At 42.7% G+C, this 27,125-nt stretch overlaps 1 protein-coding gene across 1 annotated transcript in view; it reads left to right on the top strand.

Annotated features, from left to right (window-relative positions):
- Window positions 1–6,894: 6,894 nt before the first annotated feature.
- The window catches only part of XPO4 (exportin 4), an 81,254-nt gene continuing 61,023 nt past the window's right edge, over window positions 6,895–27,125 (top strand). Inside the window, exon 1 of the mRNA XM_039565055.1 lies at window positions 6,895–7,120. Within this exon, the coding sequence (XP_039420989.1) occupies window positions 7,040–7,120 (81 nt within the window). The 5' untranslated portion in view covers window positions 6,895–7,039. The remainder of the gene's footprint in view (window positions 7,121–27,125) is intronic.

Here is a 27,125-nt window from a genome sequence, read left to right as displayed (position 1 = left end):
GTCAGAGCTGCTTAAGGGAAAACCTCCAAAGTAGTATGGCAGCATTTCCAAACACAAGTAAAACAAGCCTGTGGGTGTGCACGTGTGTGTGTTTGCGTTAAAGGCTCCATTGGCACCTTCTGTGAACTACCACAGATATTTCACCTGTCAGCTTCTCCAGACCCCACTCTTTTGTACCTATACAACACACAGGGAGAGTCACACATCCAGATTAGGCCCATGAAGGTGGTAAGTCTTACCTAAGGGTCTTGCTGAGGATTTCCACTTAGGTCCTTGCTTTTTATGCAGGATCAGTGACAACTTGGCTGTGACTCGTAAGTTACTGAAAGGAAGGAAAAGTCACCTCCTAAGCAGATGACCTTAGGAATAAACTAATAGGAGTAGGAAGCCCTTTGCAGGCATCTTTAGAGGAGGGTCAGAACAGAAAAATTTCAGAGGACAGACTAAAGCATCAGTACTCTAGCCTGTACTAATCAAAAGCGACTCAATCTTAAGTGAATGACACTTACATGAAACAAGTGTTTAAAGACAGTAGCCTAAAATATACTGGTGCTGCACTGAACCCTTTTGGGTTGGTAAGTTTGCCTTGACAACAGCCTTGAGATGAAAGAGGCAGTAAGCTGGCAGTCTGAGCTGGCATTTGTGTCATTCAACAGAGAATCCTGCTGCATGAAGATTTTTAAGTGTTTGTTACAGACATGTTGAAAAAGGCTAGCTTAAGCTATCATCCTCCATCTAGTGTACTAGGAAAGTGTTCCCAAATACTCCAGAAGTCCATGGTAGAGGCAGCACAGAGGCTGTGTAGAGGAAAGCATACATATTTTCCAAATACTTAGTGTAAGTTATCACTTCCAAGTGTGAATCATAAGCAACATATTCTGGTCAACCAGTCATAAATCCTAAAGATAACTCTGAAGGTCAAAATAGCTAAACTTAGTGACTGTTCTGTTCAGCTCTCCCTTTTCTCAACACACTGCTAACACTGACACAGTGGTTGCCAGACAAGTGGAGTCAGGAAGACACAGGACGTAAGCAGATACAAAACCAAATATAGCGGGTTTCCTGCAAACCAATTAATGCACTCACTTGTTTTAAACAATGCTTAAGCTCTTACAGCTTCAAATACAGGAATGAGTATCACAAGATGCCAAATGTCTGTATCTAGTAACACTGCCCACCTAGCCTAATTTTTTAACTCTACTGACATTTTGCCACCCAATGTCAATCTACTCCAATGTAAGGACTCGTTTGTGAAAAGCCAGTTTAAGTGCAAGGTGTGTGCCTCAATTCTCAGGCAGATTATTAGTTTAATAAATATTGAATGTGACTCAGTCATCTGCGTGTCTGACATCCTCCTGAATTCCCCTTCTGCAGGCTGCTGTTGTGGCAGGTCAACTGCTGCTTGTGTGTGTTGTGGCTGCTCCTGGCCACTGTGACTGTTCACTGCTCTGACAGTGTTACAAGTGTGTGCCCACACACAACAACACAAAACACCAATTCCCTATAACCTCATTCTTAACCCCTGTATCCTTGTCTGTGTAATATGGTTGTTTTGAATCTTGCTTCCAGTAAGACCCAGTCTCGCAATGCAGAGGCTAAATACCTAATATTTTGCCTCTTCCCAGTTAAACTCATCTGTGACTCATGCATTCCCTGTCAAACTCCATTCTTAACAAAACTGAGAACTTGAAAGTAATTACTTGAATGACTAATCCAGCTTTGCAGCACTGCTTACTGTTGTTTTGTAAGAAATTGAGCACAAGTGACCAACAGCACTGGGTGATGTTATCAAACTTGCTTACAATAATTTTGGTAGAAGCTTTTCCTCCAGAGGGGAACAGTGACTTACTGTGCCCAGGTAACTTGACTGAGGCCATTTGTATGGAAGTCTAGCCAGGTTGTCTGAAGGACTTAATCTGAATTGTTTTGAAGTGTCTGGTGGAAGATCTTCTGTGTCACTGGAGATGAGCATCACAGACCACCACAAGTGGAATAGCTAGTACTGGAACCAGTACTCTGAACAGACCTCTGCTAGGGACTGATGAAAAGACAGCAATAAATCAGGAAGTATTGCAGAAATTTATTTCAGAATTCATCTACACAATTTATTGCAGGAATTGTTGCAGAAATCCATGCAATGAAGGTAGGTGTTAGGAAAAATGAACCTGGGAAAGGAAGCCAATTGGACGTCCCAGCCAGAGAAGTGAGGTCTATGGAGAAAATAAATGCAGGCTATGTAGGAGGAGATCTCTTGAACACAGTTGGAAATCAAGCTTAGGAACACCTTAGGAAATCAAGCACAGAAAATAGATGTACATCCTTATAGGAGAGGATGATTTCTAAAGCTTCTACCTAACCAGTGATGAAAGATTAATTCCTCCCCAAGCTTGCCACTTGCATGTGTTCAATTGTTACTGTGCTTTTGTACTAGTGATCCACTTCCCTACTGACTGTGATTTCCTTACCTCATCTAATTCACTGCTCAGTCACTTCTATTTCCTTGCACTAGACTTAGTCAGATGCTCCTGGCTACAACAGACCTTTGCTAGTTTTATTGTATGTGTGCACAGCAATGATTCACACATTTAAAACAAAACAAACACAAATCCACGACTGGTTTGAACAACCAACTGTTGTTTCATTTTCCTTAAAATTTTAATCTTTAGCCCAAATTGGCAGTAGTTGGCTGTTCTCAGCTGCAGGAGAAAACAAGTTAGAGAAGGACTGCTAGAGCAGGAAGCCCAGGCTCCGCTACCAACAACACTCTTTCTGGTAACGAGTCCAAAACTTTGAACTATTTTAAGAGGATTAGCACCACAAAAGAGGAAAGCGTGAAGGAACAATGTGATGCATCTTTTTTAGCCGACAGCAGAAATAGCTTCAGCATTCCCTCTGACAAGATAAATGAACAATCAGCTTTTCTAAGACTAGCCAAGAGAACATTAAGATTGTAATACAGCTGAGAGAAAATGTGACTACTTGAATGTTGCGGTGGCTAAGTCCACTTTACATGCCCCAAGTTTCCTTGAAAGTGGTCTCTCCCTACAACACTGTGCTAGAAAGTTCTCTCTTTGTCTAGCTCCTTCTGGTCCCTGGCCCTCTCTCCCCTCCTATCCCTTTTCCCATTGGCCCCTACTATGCCATTCAACCTTGCCTCTGCCCCCTAACTCTCAGACTATTGGTTTTGGATGCTCTGCCCGCCTTTGGGAGCTTTCGGGATAAAACCGGTGCGGGCCTTCAGTTCGGGGTTCTTCTTGCCTCTGTTCCTTTCGGGTGTGCTGCCATTGAACACCTCGGAATTGCAGGCAGAGAACCCCTCTCGCCTCTTCATCTCTGGTTCATGCACAGACTGTGTGTGTGAGCGGCTGTTCACAACCACCTGCGAAGGTGAGATCGTGTGCACGCGTAGGTGCTGGCAGAGTGCTGCCTAAGCGTCTCCACGAGGGACCCTCTGGAATAAACACGGCATCGATCCACCAAAGCCCTCATTCTATACTTGAACATGTAATTTTTACTGAAGATTACTCCACTCAGTCCTCCCACTCAAAATGAGGACAAGATATACCTGATGATGATATGGTAAAATGCATGGTTTTGTCTGCACGTATCATACCACTTGTGAAAGAAGAGTGGATTTAATGAACATGCTAAAGTGTGCACAAATAGACAACTTCAGGGCAGAAGGGATAGATACAGATTGATCAAACCACTATGCCTGTTCAGGGAAGTGAGAGATGGATCCTGTGGTGTCATACCTTACCTAAAATGGAATAACCACTACAGGAGTATAGGCTGAAGTCTGACCGAAGTGGGAATCTGGAGATCCTGGTGGACTGTGGCAAGGAGAGCATGAGCAGGGCCACTCCATGAGGATGAATAAGCTGAGGTTGACCACAGGACCAGCAGGGCAGTGCTCTCACCAACCAGGGTGCAGTTCCATAGGATTTGGGTAGGGCTGGAGTGGTGACAGGTCTGCTTGAGAGTTCAAGACAAGGCAAGATAATGAGTCATGTCCAGAGTCCAGACAGAAAGTGAAGCCAGAAACAGTAGAAGACAGAGTCAGAGTAAAGGTCCATGCAGGAGAAAGGGTTGAAAACAAGGCTATCTAATACATAGGTCCATTGAGAAAATACAACTGATGAGCCACAATGAGAGGAGACCGGACTTGGCACAGGCAAACCTACAGCACTGCACATGCTAAAGTCCCAGGTGAGGGTGTCAGGGCAGTTAAGGCCCAGCCATGAACTTTTCTTGGCCTGACAGGAACCAAGCTAAACATAAGTGAGCAGAACACCACAGCAGTGAGCAAGGCTACCTTTACAGAGATGTATTAGTTTGTTTTTACAGGCATGCAGCCAGTAGATCAAAAGAAGTACTAGTCCTCTTTACTCAGCACTTGTTACATCACGTCTGGAAAACCACATTACACTCTCAGGCCTGCACTACAAGAAAGAAGTTGACAAATTGCAGTGAGTGCAGCTGAGGGCAGTCAAGTTGGTGTGGGGGTGGGAGCACATGCCCTGTGAGGAAAGGGTGAGGGAACTGCATCCAGTTGAAAGGCAACCCAAGAGTTTTCTTGGGTTGAAAGTGAACCCAAGGCTTGAAAGGGAACCCAAGAGTTTTCTTCCAGTACCTGAGATTATCAAGAAAATGCAGGAACACTCTCTACTGAGGTGCACAGCAGCAGGATGAGAGGTAACAGTGACATGAGGACATTCTGATTTAAGTGGAAAAAGAGGTCACCATGACACCAATTAAGCATTGACATGGTTGCCCAGAGAGTCGTTCACTCTCCATTCTTGGAGGTTTTCAAGACCCTGCTGAACAAAGCCCTAAGCAACTTGATCAGAAGGCTGAAGAAAGAGATGGTGTGTGTAGGGACCACTTGAGTCCTCCCAACCTGAAAAATACTACTTCTATTGCTTTCATGGCTATTCAAGTGTGCTGCTAAACACACAAGGCCACAGGAGAATGAAGGACCTTTGAGCATGCTGAAAAAGTTGTTGAAGAATCTTATTTTGAATACAAGTTACAAATACAGAAAAAAAGGACTGAAGCAGTCCTTTACTGAACACAGAATTCTTTAAAATAGTTTTTTTCATACCTTTCAAGGATTTTTTGACATTTTACCTCTTTGTTGTCTTCTAACTTCTAAGTCTTTAGCTCTTGTTTCACTGAGACTCATTGTACATTGCACTGTTTGCCCAATTAACACACTCCAGGGCTTAAGTGTGTTGTCACACTCTCACTACCTTCGAACTGCTCCATCTCTGACTGTTGTATATTCATCCCTCCTTTCAGTTCAGCCCTGCTGATCTCTCCACATTTCAACTTTGAAGTTGAACGTTACCCTGAAATGCATGTAATATTCTAGCATGAATTACATTACCTCCTAGGTTTTACCCCACAATCAATCACTTACATGGTTCTATTGCTAGTTTTAAACTTGTCTAGTCATAAGCACTGCCATGCCCTCTTCAGCATTGGCAGCTGTCATTTCTTAGGAGAAAAATACTTGCATTTTTCTTTGGACTAGGAAAGATGGATTTCTTGCTGTCATTCGTTTCCTTGATTCCTTCTTCCGCCTTTGGCTATTACATTGTATCACCTGCATGGAAACATTGTCCACTTACACTCAGATTACGTGAACAGTCTACAGGCATTCAACACTCCTATCAGCCTGCTCAGTTGGCTGATAAACTCCAAACCTTGCATAAATTCAGCACTTGAGGTCAGCTAATGCCTCCCCAAGGCTGGGAGAACTATGGCTAGAATCACCTGCCTGTTAAGAGCAGAGTGGTCCAGTGGGTTCAGGGGAACAAAACAGCTGATGGTGCTCAGTGCTCTGCACTGTGAGGGATGTGCTCTGAAGGGGATCTGGCCTCCTTGACAGTTGCAGATCTTCCATTTTGGCTTCATCTGAAGGTATCAAAGCTCCAAGTCTGCTCCAGTGTGCAAACTGAAGTGGAAACCATCAGATTTGCTTAAAAGGCAAATGCCAGTGAAAAATGAAATGCCAGTGAAGGCACAATCTGAGAGTCCTTTTGCTCCTATGGGTGCACAACGATGTTCTCTTCAGCATATATTTCAGAGTTGACACTGTCTTGTAAGTCACAACCAGTATCATGAAAGGAGCTCCAGATGGTGGTTATAAGGGGGGAAAAGTGTGTTTTAGAACTGTTTTAAACATTGGCTTTTTTTTTTTTTTTTTTTTTTTGTCTGCTGTAAACCAGTTCATTTGTAAAGACGCTGGCTACCCTCTCCCCCCTCCATCATTTTCTAAGCTATATTTTATAAACTCAGCTTCTCATCCCACCACAGATCTGCAAGCACTGCTACGCACAAGGGACTGCCAGCACCCAGTGCCTGCAGCCGCGCCGGCACCTGAGCTCATTGGGAAGCACAAGGAAGTGCCTGTAAGTCTCCACGGCAGGTGCCAAGGGGACGGTGCCAGGCTCTTTTCGGTGGTGCCCAGCAACAGGACGAGGAGCAATGGCCACACTTGAATACACAACAAGTCCCACCTCAACATGAGGAAGGATTTCTTCCCATGGAGGGTGGCAGAGCACTGGTACAAGCTGCCCAGGGTGGTTGTGGAGTCTCCCTCTCTGGAGACATTCCAAACCCATCTGGACGGGTTCCCGTGCAACCTGCTCTAGGTGACCCTGGCTTGGCAGGAGGGTTGGACCGGATGATCTCCAGAGGTCCCTTCCACCCCCTAACAACCTGCGCGCCGGGCACGTGCAGCGACCTGCGACCGGCGGGGAGCAGCGGCTGCCCCGCCCGCGGCTCGGGAGGTCCCGCCGCGTGCTGCGGGCCGGGCCCGCCCCGGAGGCGGCCGGGAGGGGCGTGAGGGGAGGGGCCGGGCCGGGCAGGCGGGAGGGAGGCGCACGGGGCGGGCGCTGACCCCGCCCGGCGGTCGCGGTGCTGCGGCGGCGCCGCCGCTTCGCTTCCGCGGCGGGGCCGGGCCGGACCGGGATTGGCCGCGCGGCCGCCTCGCCCCAGAATGCAGCGCATGGCGCGTCATTGAAGAGAGACCATGATGGCGGCGGTGGCCGCGGCGGCGGGGGGCGCCCCCGAGGTGATCGCCCAGTTGGAGAACGCGGCCAAAGTGCTCATGGTGAGGCGGGCGGCGGCACCGCCGCGCCCGGAGCGCCGCCTCGCCCCCGATGGGGCGACCGCGCCGGACCCCTCTCCCCTCCCCGCCTCCGCTCCCGCTGCCCTCGCCCCTCGGGCGATGGGCTCGGGGCGCAGCCCGCCGGGGCGCGTCGCCTCCGCCGCCCCCTCTCGCTCTCCTTTCGGCCGGGCTCCCTCCCTCCCTTCCTGTCCCTCCGCCGCCGCGCCGGCTCGTCCCTGTGGCCCCCGCAGTAGGGGCCGGCCCCGCCGCGCATGCCGCGCCGCTCCTCCATGTGCCGCCGCTCCCCGCCGCCCCCGGCAGGCTCTGCCGGCTGCCGGCTGCCCGCGCTGCCCGCCCCGGCTGCGGCGTGTCCGTCCCCGAGCCCCCGCACCGCCACCGTTCGCCGCCGAGCCCCTCGCCGAAGTTGCCAGTGAGCAACTCTCCCTCCCTCTCTCCCGGGGCCGGGGCCCCGGGCACCTCCCGCGGCGACGGAGGAACGGCGGGAGGTCGCGCCCGTCCCCAGCCCAGCGCGGGCAGCGAAGCGCCTTGGGCAGTTCGGAAGCGGCCTCGGGAGTGGCGCGATCTGGTTCCAGAGTTTTCCTTTAAGTGGAGGAGCACCGAGGAGCCAGAGACTCATGGTGCTGCCGCCTTGAAGCAAAGCCATTAGTGCTGCTTCGCACTTGATCTGTTTATTATCAATTAAATGTCCCTGCTGAGTGTGTGTTATCTTGTTTTCCTAACTGCGTGGAAAAGCAAGCCCATATGGCAAAGATCAGAAGTGCGATGGAGCTGGATACCGGTAGTGACCATTGGTGTTAAAACATCCTAGTTTTGCATTCTTGTAGAAGCCTTGTTTGAATGAAAAGCTCTGTGTTGGGAGGTATAGTTTACAGATCTTTATTGAAGATCTTCTATACATGTCTAGTTGAAAGTCTTCCCCACTGAATTTATCTTACCAAAAAGTGATTCGGACAGAAATAAAGTTTGTAAGGTGTTGATATTAATGGGCTTTCAAAGGAGCCAAAGAAATAGTAGCAAAGTTTTTCTGATATCAATAATTAATCAATGACCAAAACCTGAACGATTGTGTTTTAATGTCTTGCTGAAGTAGCCTGACTGTAAAGTGAGAGGTGATCGGCTTTACTCCTGGGTGTTCCATCAAAACATGCATGTTTGTGAGGTCAAAGCCTGAAAAACACAGATGTGTTTCCAAGCAGGACAGTAAAGGTAAATAGCTTGGCAGCAAGCACTAGTCCTTTTAGAAAAATACTTCTCAAAGTATGCCACCAGTGATGGGTTTCAAGCTTTGAGCTGCTTTGGATTCAGGCATGCTGTACAAAACATGTCTGTGTAGATCGTTAGATGTTCTGGTAAGGTGTACGTATCTCTGTTTCAAAAATAACACAAATGCAGTAATTACCAGGAGAGTTTGACTGCATAAGGAAAATCGCTAGTAAGTATTACTGTGTAACAGAACACGTGTATGGAATGAAGCTGGTGGTTAAGTAGTTTTCAGTATCAAACTGATAGCATGTGGAGTGGCACCTCCAAAGCCTTGCATCTGTGCTTGAAGACTAAATGTAACTTGTGTGGGCATTGTTTCCCTAGCATAGCTCTGCTAACACAGAGAGGGAAAAGCAGCTTACGGAGTTGAATTAAATAAAAACCTTAATACAGTGAAAAGGTGCAGGCCTCTTATGGTAGTGTTTGTGCTTCTGTTGAAGAATAGTTGCTGAACTTGCTGGTAAAAATACATTTTGGGTCTGCAAGCACATGGATGTTAGGATCCTTGTTGAATTTCTACCTTCCTCCCCACAGGCTCTGACAGTATGAAACCTGACTTGTTGTGGTATTCAGCTTTTTCTTCTTCTATTTCTTTTTCACAGCTGATTTTTGGAAGTTTCATAGACAACAGTAAACTGAGAATAATTAGTTAGATGGCTCTTACCGAGGAAGCTGCATGAAGCAGAGATATTCACTAAAGCTATCCATGAGGGTGAGGACCCAGAATCAGGTTTTAAGCAGGGTTGGCTGTGGAAGAGTTGTGAGAACTGTTTAGGGTTATTGCTCTGTGTTCCTTCTCAAAAATCATCGAGTCTTTGGAGGGATGCAGGAGCGGAGTGCAGCTCAGCAGGTGCTTCACAAAGGTGGACGTGAGACCCCAGAGACTGAAAGAGTTATGAGTCCTTCTCCTGTTCTGTCTCATTAGCAACTGTGCAAAAAGAGGGGCCTAATTGTGTTTTAGGACTGCACCTGGACAGTGATGATCTGAATTTCATTTAGCCAGGGGACTGCACTGTATTGTAAAAGGTCTGCTTGGGGATGAGGGCAGGAAGTTATCTCTGTGTGACAAATGGGAGGGGTGAACTGATCAAGCAAACTTCTGGGATGACTTAGGAAGGTATTTGTGTAAAAATCTGAGGACTTGTGGGGTGGAGGGTGATGAACCTGGTGCTAGTGTTGGAGGTCATGAGTTAAGGTGGGCACCTTGCAGTGGAGCCGTACCCGAAGCAATGGGAAAGGACAGAGCTGTGAATGGTCTGACAATAGATGGCAGAAGGTTTTAACTGGGCAGGGAGCTGTGGAGGGATTCAGTAAGGTTTTCTTGTGACAGTCTGTCAAAGCTGAGACAGTAGCAATCCTTGCAAAATACAAATGGCTAGGGATGCATCAAAGTTGTTTCAGCATTTCAAAACACAGAGCAGGGAGTGGTGGTGGTTTACTGGATACTTGTCTTGATTTCAAATTGAAATATTGAGCCTTGAGGAGAATAATGGCATACTAATAAAAAGACCTGAATGTGTTTAATTAACTTTCTTTGAGGATAAGTATGGATTAGTGTGAACTCTCTAAATCGTTGATAAGTATTTTCTTTTTTTTTTTTTTTCATTGCTCTGGGTTAGTTGAGTTTTCCTTTGGAAAATTACTTTTTAGATATCAGATAAAGTATGCCTAACTTCTGATCTTCTAAGTTGCTGATCTTTACGGACTTTACAAGCCATGGTGTGCCGTGTTTGAAAACTGGAAACGCTCAATCTTTTCTCTCACCAAGCTCTTCTACAGCTGCATAGAAATGCTTTTCCTTTGTTACCAGTAATGCCTTTCAACAGGTTAGAGGTAGCTCACATTCAAAAGGCTTAATTTGAAAAAGAATTGGAATTTGGTATAATTGAAGAGTTGTTATAAAAGATGAAACTTATGTTGTCATTAGCTGCCAAATAAGACTTTGAAGGCTAGTACTGTGACAACTCTCTTTAATGTGTGTAAAAGTATTTGCAATAAAAAATTGGGTATGTAATTCCTTTCCAGTAAAGCTACATGGTGTTTACTTGAGCTAAGATCCCCATTAGTGCTTTGCTGTGAAGTTTTTCAGTGCCACAGTCTGGTATCCACCTTTGGCCCATGTGACTTTGGCTTAGTAATGCACCAACATCTGTATGATCTGAATTAATTTACTCCCCCTCCATTTCCTACTGGCATGGTGTCCCCTGACCATGTAGCTCCTATCTATTATGTTCTGTTTAGCTCAGGTGGTAATTAATGCCAAATATAATTAGTACTAGCTAAGCACTGTTCTAATAGCCGTCTTCATGGATTAGAGAAGACATTGGTTGTATTATTAAGGAAAGTAATGTAAATTTCGTCCCAGAAGTGAGAGGATGAAGTAGGAAGCATGCCTAACACCATGTAGTTATTGCTGATTGTTTATTAAAGCAGGTTGAAATTCTCTAGCATATGATATTCTCTGACACCTAAATGTAAATTCACAGGTTATTGCTTGTTCACCACAGCTCCCTCCAAAAAGGGGTGCTCTGTTCTACCTGCAGCTCTGCTTTCTCTCTTGTGACCCTGTGCAGAAGATATTAATATTGCTGAGATGACATAGGAATTAAACAAGAGAATGGATTTCTGTCAGGTTAGCAAGATGTATTGGCTATCTGTGCAGCCATTTAGGTTGCAGAGCTAGCACAGGGGCACTGAAATTAGATTGTTGGACATGTACAGGGCTGGTCTGCTCCTGTTAGCAGTGAGCTGTCAGGTTGGCTCAAGTGTATAATATACCTTCACTGTACAATTTACTTGCTAACTCAGACTCTCCTGTTATTAGAAATGCCAGACTTCGCTTAGAGGTGCACACTGAAAGAGAAGAGGTTACAAGTTTCAGAAAGGAACATTCCAGCTGGAGAGAAGACAAAAAAAAATCACATTAAGTGTGATTGGTGAAGGCAGTAGAGCAGACTGTGTGGAGAGGCTATAGGATCTCCTGTCTTTGGAGATGTTTAATACTTGACCAAACAAGTCCCTGAACAACCTGATCTAACTTTGAAATGAGTTCCTTTTTGGGCAGGGGATTGAGCGAAGTAGGTCCAGAGGTCCCTGTTAGGCTATTCTGTGTGGTGTGGCTCTTGGAAGGTGCAAAGAACATTTGAGCAAAGGCTTTTGCAGAAGAATTCCATTCTTTAAAAGTTTGTAAATGTTCTGCTTTGACTGTGGTCTGTTTCGAAGGGTGGGTGTTGGGTGTGTGCGTGGGGTGATGTGGATTCTCACATCACCACCTTCTCAGGCTACCACTTAGTTTGTGATTTATCCTGCTATTCTGAGGGATATTTCAGGCTGAAGTTGGGTAGTGTGACAGTAGTCATACAAACTTCACTTTCAGAGCTTCAAATAAGCTTACAGAATAAGAGCATGAGAGACCACATTAGTAAGACCAGATTGTTTATACCATCAACCATGACAGTTTGTATGGCTGGCTCTTTTTGGCCTACCTTTCTTGGAGATCAGGGCTGTTGCGGTAAGTGTATGAAATTGTCAGAAAATAAACTCCCTTATCTTCTAGCTATTCCTCAGAGATCAGAGGAGCTGGGTGCAGATAGGCTTAATTTCTCATTTATAACCAGTTAGGCACTAAAGTCTGGTCACATTGAATAAGAACTTTCATGGTTGTGGAGTCATGAATAGTCTGGTTTATTGAAGCAGCAGATTACAGATTCTTGTTAGATTGCTGATAACTGCATTAGACCTGCAAAATATAAGTGCATACCTCTGTGTACAAGTGTTCCCAGGTAAGCTCCAACACAGAGACACAAATCTTAACGCAGAGTTATGCCTGCCTTGGGGAGGGGAGATGAGCAAGCCCATCGATTTGTCTGCAGAGTGGGGTTGTGTTCTTGTCCTTCCATAGTGGAGGAGTTCAAATATCAATTTTATACTTGGACAAATGGGTGAATGACTGTAGTCAAAAATCATTGGCTGCCTGTTGCTGCCATCATAGATGTGGGGTAGGGGGACATCTGTTTTCTTATCTTTGTATTGGTAGGTGTGGTTTTTAATATGTAAACAAGGATAATGAGGGTCGTTGATTACCTTCATCAAACTGAGCTACCTAACTTGTGGCTGAAAAAAGGCAGCACTGTGGAACTTCAGTATGCTCCTCCACACGTCTGGGGCAGCAGTGGCAGCCATCAGACCTTCACCAGGTCTTTATTCCCGTTATTGTCTCCTCAGAGGAACAGATCTGAACCAAGGCTTGCTGTGCACGGTGAAGGGGCAGTGAGGCTGAGGGCTGGCACCGAGACGTGGGTGGTTTTCTGCACCTCACTGAGACAACACTGGGCTGTGGGCCCTCTGCTTCAGCCCAGACACCATTCAGTTGTTAATCCTTGCTCAAGCTCAGGTGCAAGATGAACAAGTGGCTTAGCTTGTGGTTTTCCTGAATCAGCCTCATCAATTCTTCTCCATCTCACATCTTGACATAACCAGCCAGTCTGTCTTCCACAAGGGCCATGACAATCCTTATTCCACAAGGAAGTTCAGTTTCTTGTTGCAATTTGTCTTCATTGTGAGGCAGTTTTTCAGACTGTGAAACATGGCTCATAGTAAGGGTGAAATGGACTAGCTCTGCTTTTATTATGGCAGGTTGCCTGTTGGAAGAAATCAGACAAATGAATCATTCCAATGCTGAGAAGATTTGTGAAAGTCCTCCAAGTTGTCACCCATAAAACAAGCAGGATGTGTGCTATATTATGTCTGGAATAGGCAAAACATCTGCTCAGATGAGTTTTTTCCAGTGGTGGCCTCTAGCTGCTGATATAGAGAAGGTCTGAAAAGTAAGGATAATCCTTTCACTAGTGGACACTTTACCTTATTTGAATTAGCAATTTGAAAAGCTTGATGTGTTATCGTTGTTTTTCTTCCTCAAATGTGTCCAGTTGTTTTTGGAATGCTTTTTTTTCTTTTAGTTTTTATGTATATTATTTAGTGCCTCTCTCTCTCCCTCTCTGTATATATATACATGCTTGTCTGAATGTAATGGGGTTTAGAAGTGTCTTTGGAAAAACACAATATAGTTGAGTGAAGCCTGCTGTTTGATAATAATTCTTAAATTATGAGAAATACCTATAAAGTGTTCTGATTTTTCTTCTACAGTATCCTTTGTGATTTTTTATAATTTTCTATTGTATTTCACACTCCAGTCATCTCTTAGCTAAACTGGAGGGTCTTGTCATTTTTTCATGTGGGATAGTCCCCCATACATCAAATCATCCCTCTGTAATTTTTTTAGATTTATGATATTGTATTTGAATGAACTGACCAGAACTAAATTCTTTTGTGATGTAGGTACTTGAGGATTTTAGATGGTTGTAAATTTTTGATATTCTTCTGTATTCCTTTCCTAATAGTACTTAGCATTGTACTTTTCTTTATTGCTTCAGAGCAGCAAGGTGATGTTTTCAGAAAACCATACCCAAGCCATCCAGTTCTTTTTTTGGGGCAGTACTGAGTAACTTAAGAATCCATCATATATATGTATAGTTTTTTCTTCTTTTGCTTAAGAACTGGTATGGTTGGTGCATTTTACAGGCACACAGTTCAGATTACGGCCTGGGAGGTAAGTACATGCAGTGTGCACTGTGCTAGTGAAACTCTTACCTGGGAGCTGAGAATAAATGTGCATGAAGCATATCTGTACTAAGGTGAAGAATTGAGATTAGAGAAGTGAGAACTGATAGAGATTCTGATATCTTTGAGAAGTAAACATTGTGTTTGATGAAGTGAAAATCTAGTGAAATGGGATTCTGCATGCTTAGGGTTTATTCCCCCTGTTTCACAGAGGGAGTATTTGTCTTTTCGAATCAATATGTTTCACACCCATTTGACATGTCACCGTTATATTGGCATATTTCTATATTTTGTTCTGAGTAGTTGATGTAAATACTGTGTGCTTGCTTCTACATTCATCTGCTGGGGTGCTTCATTAGTCCATAACTCCATCTGGATAATTCTTCTTCAGGCACTACCTACTGCTGTTTTCACTTTAACCTGCTTCCTAAGAGTCTTATCGTTGTTATGCTAATCTGTGTTCATTAGTTAATTAACAGCTTTCCCTATGGAGGGGTGGAAGAAATCCTCTTGATTATTAAGTTTAGCTGATCCTGTCACAAGCAGATAAGTAAAATATTCCTTTTCGTCAGTTTCTGACAGTGTTTTGATTCTAAAAAGTCTGTCTGAGTTAGGTGTACATAAGATCTCTGCAATTTTGATGTGTCGTGGGGTGTGTGAGTGGCATAAACCCACCTATGTGCTGGGAGATGTGGTGTACAAGGCAAGGTATCAGATCTGAGCTGTAGGAGACATTGGTCCTTTGGACTTTGAAGTCCAAAACATCTTGTTGAATAGGGAGTGGTTGTTTAGATAGGGATTTCTGGGAATGAAGGAAAACTGACAGGAGGATATTTTTTAAATAGTCCCTCTTCTTCCTCTTTCCTGTTTCCCAAAAAGGAAAACCCCAAACTTTCCTACTTCAGAGACATAACCATGAGTGGCTGCTGTACAGTGCTGTCTTTGGTTCTGCCAAAACACGGGATAATAGTACACCCACCTGAGTGGTTGCATAGTGAACTAGATTGGGAAGTGAATGCAGGGAGAAAAGAGTCTTTTAATTACAGTAATTTTCACTGTGTTGCATTAGAGACAATTCTACTGCCTTGACTGAGATAAGAGAGCTTGCCTATGCTCCTGTAAGAAATTTTGGTCAAATTATGTTGTTTAACGTCTTAGGAATTAGCATATACATTTCTCTTTCTTTTCAAATCAAGACTGATTTTTTTTTAGTGGAAAATACGGTAAAAGTTATTTAAGTTAGTGTAGGAGCAAGTGAATGAAGGTTTTTGCTTGTGTTGCTTTGTAAGTCAGATAAGTTGGTTTAAGGGTGCCTACCAAATTCAAAATTTACAGAACTACAAAAGTGAATATGAAGAAAGACTAAAGGTATATCATGATTTGTGCTGAAATTATGAATTTCGGTCTTCATTGTCATACAGGCCAGCTGTGTTATGTGCAGCTGTGCAAAATGCTAGAGGCACAGCTGTGGTAGTGTTAAAAATATGCCTTATGCCCGGGCTCTTGAAGGCTTTATATAATTAATCTGTGGCTGTGAAATTGATGAAGTGCAGAAAGGTGTTTTGCCATGGAATTTTGCAGTTTATGATGGTGGTCCCTGGGATTTCAAAAACCTTGGCCAAGGTGAAGAACATCTGCAGTCCCAAGCTTTGTAAGTGTGTTGCAGACATAGGCTATATTTTCACAGGAGCCTAAACTAGCCTAACACTGAGTGGCAGAGAAAAAACATTACTTGTCTTTTTGCTGGATTGATTAACTTCTGGGCTAGTGAGCTGGACTGGCTGTCGGAAGGACTTGCCACTTGCCAAAGCTAGCACAGGATAATGATGTGTGTCTAGGGGCGGAAAGGAATTAACATGGCTGGAAAGAGAGGAAGATCTCCAGGCACCACAGCCTTGGAGTTTTGGAGAGGCAGCCTCTCTTCGTTACTGTCGACTTAGACTAGGATCCTGTTGTAATGATGGAAAATAATAATACCAGCATCCTTCACAAATGTGTTTTGAAATCTGTTCCTTGAAAGAGCTGCAGAAAAGCTGCGTGGTATTGTATTGGAGTGAGTGGTATGTTCCTCAACTTTGTATTTCCAGTCTTTCAGAAATGGGTAACTTGATAGCTTTTAAGACAGCAGGAAGTGATTGAGCCATGTTCAACTACTTCTTCAGGCTGCTTTGAAGGAATCTTGAATTTGCCTCTTTCACATCACAAGTAAATATCCTGGCTACATAGATTTTTGCTCCAAGAGTGTGTGAAGGAGGGCAGGGGCAGTTTGTAGAATTCAAATAATGAGTTGCAGTATCATTAACATGGAGTGTGAAAATCCAGTAGCTGTGTGTACTCCAGAGGCTGGTGCACTGACTTGTGCCGCAGAGCATCTGTGGCTCTGGGACTTAAGCATTGGTTTGCTCGTAGATCAGTGGTGCAATTGGATGATAACCAACAGTCAGTTATACCTTCCTTTATTAGTGTGAAACAATGTTCCAACTATCATTAATTGTGGCATTGGTGATGGCACGCAAGCAGTATCAGAGCTAATAAGCAGCAGAAACAATTGTATGAGCACAAACCACACTGGCTCATTGATGTGCTCATTGATGAGTTACAGCAGAACTGCCACCTGTATCTTGTGGCAGCACAAGAGACGTCACATCTCTGTGCACTGCATGTCTGGGGACAGGTGGAAGGTATCCAAGCTGGTGATGTGGGATCAAGTGTCATCCTTTCTGGCCCAACATCTACATGCGTCACTTCTCTGCCTTGGGCAAGCAGCAAAGGCTCTTCTCCTTTTGCTTGTTTTGTTTGGCTCTGCAAATAGGTGGTCTTCAAGTTCATAACAAGGTTTTGTTATTAACTTCCCCAAAACTGATCTGCCGCAGCATGGTCTTGTATTGGTGGTCCTGGCATTCACATGATCCCTTAAGTCAGTTGCTCAATCATCTTGCCATGATAAGTTGCTGTTTGTGCTGGCAGACCCTGCCTGCCTCTTCTGGATTTTGCCTTACAGCTCAGTTGGTTTCCTCTTATGTTACACCCCTCATCTAAAAGCCACGTTTTACGCATTTGTCACTGGTAGATTTAATGAGGATGTCTCCGCAGCATCTCTATGTAGATATGTGTATACAGGAACTGGAGATCCCCAAGTGGGAGCCTGTATCTCTGTTGCACAGGACTGCGGCCCTGGGCGGGGGGGGAAGGAATGTGTTCCCCCTTTGGAGCTAGCTGCTGGTTTGATACTAGGTGCCTTAAAGCTGAATTGTGTCTTGTTGAAGCAGTGGCTGAAAAGCGTTACATTAACCTTCACTGATCTTAGGTGCATGGAGAACTTTGCATTTTTTCTGCGTCATCGTTTTGTTTTTCATCAAGGTCTTAACTGTTCACATTTAGTTTAGCTTTTTAATCTCTTAGGTCACCAGCTTCTGCTGTTTATTTTGCTAATAATGTTGCTGCTGTTTGACTTCTCTTTCAACCATAGTCTTGGTAGCTTCCCAGATGGCTACATCTTGCATTGTTATTGAGGAAATGTGCAAATAAGTTTACAAAACAGGCACACTCCTCTCTGGTGATGAGAGTATGAATAGTGCTTTCCTCACCTGTCAACAAGAACCACCAAAGCCCAAGCAGAAAAACAACTGTGCTTCTTTCTGAGAGAATTAGGGAGGGTAAGCTGCAAACCCTTTATTTTGTGAGGTTGTTTTAAGTGGGATTAGGAACAGATGTTGGGTAGCTTCAGGATAATGAATTGTTTAGTGGGGAATATATAAATATTGAATTCTAATATCAAGAGAAATGACAGTATTGTTTCTGGAGCTAGTCTCCTGTTCATTTTACAGTAATATTCCCTCTAATAGTGGTGAGAATAGAATATATAATTATGACCACATTTCTTCAAGATCATTTTTCAGTGAAGCCTGAATATATGGAGCCCTGTGACTGTTCAGAACTTGAGACTTGGCTAATTTGTGCAGGTTTCTTAGAGTGAACTCAGGCACTCACTTTAAGGGAGTCCTAAAAATTGCATCTTCTAAATGAAACCCCAAAATGTTTCTATATAGAATTTAAAAACCCCAACTTTGTAATAATAAACTCCTGTCTAGAAGAGGTTTTCTCAAAATACACGTTGTGTGTCTGCTCTCCTGTATTCATCCTCCAATATGAGCCATCCTGCTCATATTGGAGGATGAATACGGAGATGTGTAACTTCTTCAGTATCATTGTTCAGGCTGTATTTGCAAGAGTGGAAAAAAGTGATGAAACAAGGTAAAAGTAGAAGACACTTACTGTCTCAACTACGTACAACACTAGATGGATTTTTGCTGTTTCCCAGTATGGGCAAAATGGGGAAGGACCTTTTTCTAGGTGTGTTCAGTGAAAGTTCATAATTTTTCCTGGGTTTGAGTGAAAGATGTTATTCTCTTCACAAAATTAATTTCAATTTCACAATTTCACTTGGCTTTCTTATCTTCCACCTAACACAGATGATGAACTTCCTCCTCTGGCCTCTATTCTGCTCCTCTTTTTTGCGAAACTGTAATTTCTTACCTGTACCTTGTATCTGTCTGTATCTTATCTGTTTTCTTACATGATTCAGATATTGTACTTTGTGTGTGTTTGACTTGTGTCTGTAAGTTTTCATTAATGCCCTAACAGTTAAAAGCCATTAATAAAGGTAGGTGTTCTAGGCCATGCCATTTTGAAAGTACAATAAACCCAAAGGAGTTTTCCAAATCAAATTTAGATCAACTTTAAAAACTGCCCTATCTTGCTTTTAATCAACTCTTCCTAAATAATTATGATAGGACAAAATGATTTTGACATTTTAACAAGATTGATGGTAGAGGAAGTGCTAAACTCTGAATTTTGGCAGGGAAACTGGCTGCCCTGTATGCCTGCCTTTCTTTCTCAGCTTGGTGGGAGGAAATGCCTTTTGGTAGGAGTCAAAGCCTAAAATGCTCAGAACCCAAAATTTATCACTCTCTCAGTTTAAATATTTCATGTGGTGATGGCTTTTGAATTGTGTTTTGGGGTCTGTTTGTGAGGTGCATGGGGTTTATCCCTGTGATGTCTCACTCCACTTCATATGCTTACTGTAGAAGGCTACATGCAAGTAAAAGTAATGCCACCCTTACAGCAGTGGGTGGTTATAGCTGTTCTTTCAGCAAGTATAATTTGAAATTGGACAATAGGAAAAAATAGATAGTATAAGACACTTCTTCACACACAATATAAAAGTTTCTCTTGCAGAAGGAGAGCAGATACTGACTGTATTTAATGTATAGAGAGCCTGATAAAGGGCTCATGTATTAGTACATCTCAAGTTATGAACTTTGGAAGATGACTATTGCCATTACCAGCATTATTATGTTCTGTGTAGTAGAAGAGGGATCACAGTGGTTCTTTCTTTACTTCAAACTTTGTATTGAAATTCACTGTAACTATCCTGGCACTTTTTTTAAAGTGATGTCTGTGCTGTCTTATAGGCACAGAAATGAGCAATACTGGGGTGAGCTACTTGAATCTTATGATCAAGTTGCAATCAGGATTTTGGAGGGTGTGGATAGGCTAGAATCCTGTCTCTTGCTGGAGAACCAGGACCTGTCATGCAGATAGTCCACCTTGCAATGAAGTTTGTGGTGTGTGTTGATGGTGAGACTCCTTTCCACCCAGTACCCGAGTATCTTGCCTCCTTGTGTGGAAAGAGAGAAGCAGCTGGAATTGGTGGGAGCTGAGAGAGAGCTTTGGTTCATTTCCATCAAGTCTTCTCTTTCTTGCTTCAGGATAAGGAGGCCAAGCTCACTCCAGCTCCAGGAGATGGTCAGAGGATGGTGTTGCCAAATTGGCTATCACTCAGAATTTAAGGCCAGCCACCACCAGCCCCTGTGATACCTGAGGAGTTACTAGAATGCATGGGGGGTTATTTTCTGCTAAATCTCCCATCTCTTAACAGGAAGATTTTGCCTTTACACAATGAAAGGAAACAGGAGAGCAGGACTTGAGGCTAGTGTGAGTGTAGTTGTTGTAAGGGCACTTTGACCTTTTTGTATCCAGTTCTCTGCAGTGTGGTTGCCGCAAAGTCATGTATCTGAAGTGTGTTGTGCACATAAATGAAGGGCAATTTCAGTGGAGAGCCTGTAATAATCTATATTTGTAGACCAAATGGTTAGCAGAGAAATAAAATCTCAGTAGTGTTTGTTGCTTGCCTTGGAGAGAAGTCTTATCTCAGAAAATGTTTTGTTACTGATGGTAATGATTTACTTTGGCTCTTTAGTCAATTAATGTATATGTATAGTATCTTATATAAGACCATTACCAAACTGAGAATAGCTCTTATTACAAACCACAATTTGTCTCCTGTTTTACTTGCAAAAGACTTAATAACATATTTCAGCTTAAAAATACAAAGCAAAAGCTGATGTGAAAAAAATAGCTCTTTTTTCCCTATTGTTAAGTTTCGTCATGAAAGCAAGATGTGAGTGAGTAGGTGTGTAGGATGCAATTCCACCAGCAGTCACACATTTGTTCCAAATATATACTGAAAAATGCTGGGCACTCTGGGGTTTAAGTAATTCAAGTCATAATTACTTTTAGGGAAGATTTTTTTTTTAAACAATCAACGAAAGTTTTTGTTCAGAAAGTCTTGCATCTCTACCATGTTGTCTCTAGTGCAGGTCTGATTGGAAGTTATTTATTGCATCTTTCTTACCAATCTTCAGAAATAATCTTGAGTATCTTTTAAATTGGAAGATGAGTTACTGCTGTAATTTAAATGATTGTTCCAAAAGGTAAGTGTAAAGGAAGTCATTGGAACGTAGTTGGAGATGTTTTTTATGCTAGCTAAGTTTTCTGTAGTAACTATTACTCAAAGCAAGGAAGTCATGCCATGACAGATCTGACTGGGACAGCAGAAGCTGCTTTTGATACCAGTTGTCTAAATGTCTTCTGGCCTTGTGCCCAAGTAATGTTTGATCCACATGTAAAGCAGTTGCCAAACGCTGCAGAGCTGAGCATCTTCATCTAGTCTGAATTGCTGGCTCATGACATCTGCTTCATGAGAGGACCAGACATCCTTGCATCATTCAGTATCAGTGTCTGCTAGATAAGTAGGGTGAATGTCTAAGAACAAAAGTGTGGCTAATAGTCCAGTTCTCTGTGCCTGACCTGTCCCTTTAATCTCTTGGATTAGCTACTTTATTAAGACAAGTGACAGTTTTTGAGGGTGTTGTGATATATTGTAGGAAAAAGCTTATTTGAAACACTTGAAAAGTGTTACTGCTAAAACTGGAATGGAAACTTGTTATGGCTTGACTCCACAGAAGTCAGGGCAATGCAGTCTTGGGGGATGTTGCTTGATATGACTTTGGTAGAGTTAAACTTGGAAATCTCCTTATTCTGAGAGTCTGATTCTTTTGTATAAGTTGCTTATACAGCAGAACTATTTTGGGAAGTAATTCTTTCAAGGTATTTTTGTTATTTAAGATACAGAAATCGGTTTTTAGTGGGTTTTGGTCTTCTTGGTAGAATAGCCCAGTAATTTAAAATTGAATGACATTTGATTATTTAGTTATGTTGCAGCTATAACAATTGCTTACATGGGTGGAGTTACATATTTAGCTGTCCTAAATGCAGTACGTGCACTAGTTAAAAATGGTTGCTTGCCCTTGTGTTGATTACTTTTTCCCTTTTTTTCTCTTTCTCCTTCTATTTTTGCCTGTACTCCTCAGCTATGTTATCACCATCACATGGTGTTCCCCTGCACATGCTTCTCAAGTTCACTCATGATCTTTCTCCTTTGCATATGCCTCACTATTACTAGGCTTCCCTGCCTGCTGGGACATGTTGGCAAGCCATCTGGGCTTCCTTTATTCCTTGCTTCTCTGAGCATGTCTTGCCTGATGGTGGCTGTCAGCAAAGTCCAGACCCAGCAGTGCCATTGCCATCTGTGGTAGCTTTTGCTTATCCCTGTGCATCGATAGAGATCTGTTTCCTAAGCTTTCCCTGTTGGGTTTCCAGGCTCTGTGCAGCAGAGTCTAGATGCCATTGTGAAGAACAAGAATGTCTTTAACTGGGTTTTCATAAGCCAAGAGTGGCCCACAGACCAGAGTTTGGGAACAGTTTTATTGTACCTTTTGACTGTGAGGAAGGCAAGATTTGGAGAGTTTGTGGTGAATTTTATGAAGTCACACTTCAGTAGAAGTATTAGATTTTTGTTTCTGCCCTTGTCAAGTTTGTAATGTACTTCACTTGCAGACATAAACATTGCCTTTGGCAAGAAGGGCTCCTACTTGGCTTTAGTACTAGCAGGTACAAGCAATTTGATCCTTTTTATTTTTTTTAAACCAAGAAAATTCTCTTAGTAGGCATGTTTGCCTTTCCATAATCCTACTAGTGTTTAGGCTGTACTGTTCATAGGGGACCTTTTTTTTAGGTGGAAATACTGTGGGTGTCAGCTTAAAACATTCCAGCGTACTTTCTCCATGTTCTCCCAAGAAGCAAAGTCTGGAGGAGTGCATGACTGTTCTTTGTGACATGGTAATTTGCAGATTTCCCCCAGTGTAATTGTAGAAAGGTGCTAACTTTGGTTGTATTCAGTGCTGTCTTGCCATAGCAAAAGTGAAAAATCGAAATTTGTCTTAGCAAGTTTTTTTTCCTGCAAGGAACGAATGCTGCTCACCCCATCCTTAGTTATGTTTATATTTGATCATGGCCAGGATTTTTCTTAGTAAAATTATGATGCCGAAGTAGCAATGCAAGCTGGTTAACGAAATATTTAAATAAAAAACTACTCCATTATTGATTTTAATAATAATGTTGTCACTTGAATGGTAGAAGTTGTTACTTTTAAGATACTGTCAGTGTCTTAAGTAAGCAATAAGTAATATTCTCTGGGATGCACAATGATATTAGAAGAAACTTCTAAACAATCGAGGCGTTGAAGATATTGAAGAGGTCAAGATTCATAGTCAGGAGCCAATTCAGTCTTTTTTTATTGGCCTTGTAAGAAGATAGAAATTTTTTACAATGAGGGTGGTGAGGAACTGGCACAGGTTGTCCAGAGAAGTTGTGGGTGCCCCATCCCTGGAAATGTTCAAGGCCAAATTGGATGGGGCTCTGAGCACCCTGATTTGGGTGGAAGGTGAAAGTGTCTTTGCCCATGGCAAGGGGTTGTACTAGATGGCCTTTAAAGTTCCCTTCCAGTTCAAACTTTTATGGGATCCTGCAATTCTATTCTGTGGTCTAAAACCATTAAGAAAATAATGTAACTTCTAATATATGATCAAAAAAAGTTGTATTTTGTAGATCTGTGATGATTGACATGAAACTGCCTGAACAGAATCACTTGGGAGGGTGGAATTTGATGCTTTTATTTTTTTAAAGCAAAAAGTGTTTTCAAATAAGAGGAAGGAGCTAAAAAAGCAGACTTCAAGTGTGGATGTGGTGTTACTTCTTCAGCCAGTTAGTGGCAGATACACAGCGACTTCAACTTTAGTCTTAATGAACATCTTGTATTTGCAACCTGTTTGCTTCTTTTGTCATCTATTACCTTAATTTCTTGGCACTTTCCATCCTGGCAAGTAAGTCATCATTACATTATATTTTTAAAAGGTATATTACTGAGGTAGGAAATGCTTGTACAGAGCAGATGTTTCTGAATACATATGTGTAGGTTCAGTTCCTCTGTATACATCTAACTATTCCTATTGAAAATAAAAAAATCCTAAAGCCCTTATTCTTTCCACATGTACATCAACAGATGTTTCCTAGTCATGTGTGTACTTTCCAGTTAGTCTTCTGTCTTCTGCAGTTACATTACTTTCTTATTAGTTGGCCAGGCTTTCAGATGAGTGTAGTGGTCCTACAAGTATTAGTGCTAGTCTGCTACAGTGTTTCTAGTCTTGACTTATTTCAATCTCTTTCCTTTGAGTGGATAGCTGCCATTTGAAACAGCAGTCCTGCTGGATCCTGTTTGTGGGCACTGCTGCTTCTGGTCCTTTTCTGTATCCAGACAGCCTTGGTAGCTAAAAGGTTGTAATTTTATTTATAATACCGTGTCATATAGGAACTCTCTTCTTATGGGGCAGTAGCTTGTTATGCTAAAATCAGAAAGATGATCATTGTCCTGGAGAAGTTTTTGTACATAACTGGCAGGGCAAAAGAGTGAACAAATGGGTATTAGAGGTAATGTCAGACAGTATAGGAAGAAAAGTGATATAGCTGCAAATGGTTTCAATATGCCAAAAGAGCCTGCTCATTACCTTACTGTTTTTTAATTCCTTGTTAGTTGGATAGTAGAGAAGAGTTTGAAGGAGACAATTAGAAAGAAAACAGTGAATGGATGTATGTGTTCTAGGGGACCTTCCAAACATGATGAATGCCTTGGGTACGTTTCTAACCCTATTGTGCCAAGGAGGTGCTGGCAGAAGGGTACAGGGCTCTTGGGCTTACTAAGCCAGTGTTCTTATAATATGAAATTTCCACAGAATGTGCGTATGCTGGCCTTTTCTTAAAGCAAAAATTAGCTGGGCTTTACTTTCATTGTACAGATAAATATTGTCTGAATGCAGTGAAGGCAGTAGACTGTGAGCTTTAAGCTCCCTCTGGTGGCTTTACAGTTCAAACCTTAACTGTTGCACTTGTCTGTTCTGGACAGTTTTGAGAGTCAAAGTTTGTAACATATTATTAAGTTATTGTTATTTTAAAAATTAATACAGGAATATGATGTGCCATATGCCTTTCCAAGGTGTCAAAGGTCTTCTGTAACTGGACTTCAGAGAAGTAAAAGAGTTAAAATAATATAAAGCAAGAGGTCTATTTTCTAGTTATTATAAGCATAAAGGAAGTATTTCCTGTAAAACTTTACTTCTCTGGTTGTTTTTTCAGTGGTGCCAATAGTTTGAAGCTGATATCCCTGAAAGTGCCCTAAAGTATTACAGAACAGTGAAAACAGATAGGATCTCTGTATGGCAAGCTTAAATATAATGTGTTAATGCAAAAATAGTTTTTGGATCAGGTAGCCCTGATTTGGTCTTCTTGCTCTAAGGATGTGAATATAAATGACCCCAGGCTTGCAAAAAGTTATGCTTTGTCACACCCAAAGAATTTGTTCTAACATGGCTGTAGTTAGTGGGGCTTCATGAGACTGCAGAGCTGTGAGCTGCAAGGTCAGTAGTGTTGAAAGGGAAATGTCTCTCCACGCCTTTTCTCCCCATCGTTGCAACTGGCTCTGGCACTTGTCTGGGTTTTTGATGTTTGTTAGGGTAACAAATGTTCATTCCCCTTGCCCCAGGATTTCACCTCTATCCTCTTTTTCTTTTGTGGACTAGGTGATAGAAAGTATCATGCAAAGAGGTAACAAGACCATGCAGTTGGGACCAAGAAAGGAATAGGACCTCTCCTTTGGGTAGCAGAAAGTTACTAAAATAAGTCACTTGTCTCAAGAAATTTGATTCTTAGTTCTCATGCTGTATCTTTGGGAAAGAGCTGTGTGTTCCTTGAGACTTAAAATTTATTCCCAGGCACTGCACAGCAACAGAGGCTGTAGATTAAATGCACCTTAAATGATAACTGGTACTGAAAAAAAGCAGCCTATCACCACCCAATATGTCCCTTACTGTGCTGGTTTAGGCTTTTTTGTTGGGTTATGGTGAACCAGACTGGGGAACTGATCCAGATGGAAAAAAAACCCCTGCTTTTTTTGTTGTTGTTCCAGCTGATCCAGATGAAAAAAACCTGGGATGATTTTTGGTAATCACTTCCCCAATCTGGTTCTCTGCATTTGCACAAATGCTTGCTCATACAATGGGGGGAAAAGTGGGGACTGGTTTTTTTTGGTTGTTTATTTGCCACAGCTCTGACTGAAGTGCTGTTGCTGTGTAGGTCATTCCTGAATGTTTGATAACCTGCTCCAAATATTTTTCTGGCATTCTGTACAGCTGGTTCTGTTGCAGTGAATGTAGCTAGAGTCCATGCAGAGGACTGTCCTTCAGACTGTGGAAAACACAGATGGTTAGGAGCAGCTCCTGCTGCATGCAGGAGAGTTGAGCTTACATCACAGAAATGTCTGTTAAATCAGATTTCTTATGGTTTATCTACTGGAAAATATTTCACTTGGGTTAAAAACCTTGGTCTGTATGCTAAGGTCTTGGTGCTTTTATTCCCAAAGCAGTGGCTATAACTCACAACTGAAAGATAGGTGGCACACATGTTCTCCTCAAACTGCTAGGGACAGAGCTGGAATGTGGAGTTTGGAAGTTCCACTGACGTTCAATAACCTACGCTGTCACCTTGATCCTGCTCTGCAGTTTGGATGTGATCTTTGGGTGTGTGCACGTTCCTTTCTCAAAGGTGCATCAGTTTTGCTTACCCTGTTTGTGGTATCAATTCCCTGCAAGAATGCAGTGCCATGTGTGTGTTCAGATAAATCCCAAATAGCAGAAGTGAGAGAATATTTATTAGTGACAGAAGTGGAGAGCAGCGTGGTGCTGTGAGCTGCTGGTACTTTCTGCATGGTTGTGTTTACCTTGTAGGGTGGGGGAGGGGGGTGTTGGGGTTGCTCCATGAGGTGAGGCTGCAGTGCAGGCAGCTTGTCTGTGCTCTGTAGGCACCTCACAGAGGTCCAGGTTATTGCATGGTTTCATGCTTTACCTCTAGCTGATTTTCAGGTAGAAACCACCGTGGAGGTGGCTTTCAACAGGAGAGCAGCAAGGGTTACCTTAGCAGCCAAGGTGCCCAGGATGTAACGGGGTGGGTGTATATAGGGATGGGTGTAAGCTGAGGAACCACCGTAGCCATTCCCAAATGGGCTTGCTTGTCTCTTCAATCACACCCAGTCCTCAGGATGTCAACTTTAACATTAAACACTAGAGGGTAGTATGTTACTGGTAATACTTTATTTTAGAACGTAACTGTAGTTTTTAAATCCCTTGAATTTATTATACAATTAAATATTTTAAAACAAATGTAGAACTAAAGAAAAAACAGTGCTTTGCTTCCAGGACTGTGAGCATGCATAGCAGCACTTAGTGATGTGCAGTGGTATTTTTGGTCTGAGCAGAAAAAGGATTGGTTTGAATTTAGATCTGACTTGTAATTTTCTTCAGAAACATCATTAGGA

Source organism: Corvus cornix, chromosome 1 (genome assembly GCF_000738735.6).
Source record: "Corvus cornix cornix isolate S_Up_H32 chromosome 1, ASM73873v5, whole genome shotgun sequence".
NCBI classification, from domain to species: Eukaryota; Metazoa; Chordata; class Aves; order Passeriformes; family Corvidae; genus Corvus; species Corvus cornix.
This window is presented reverse-complemented; position numbering and strand designations above follow the sequence as displayed.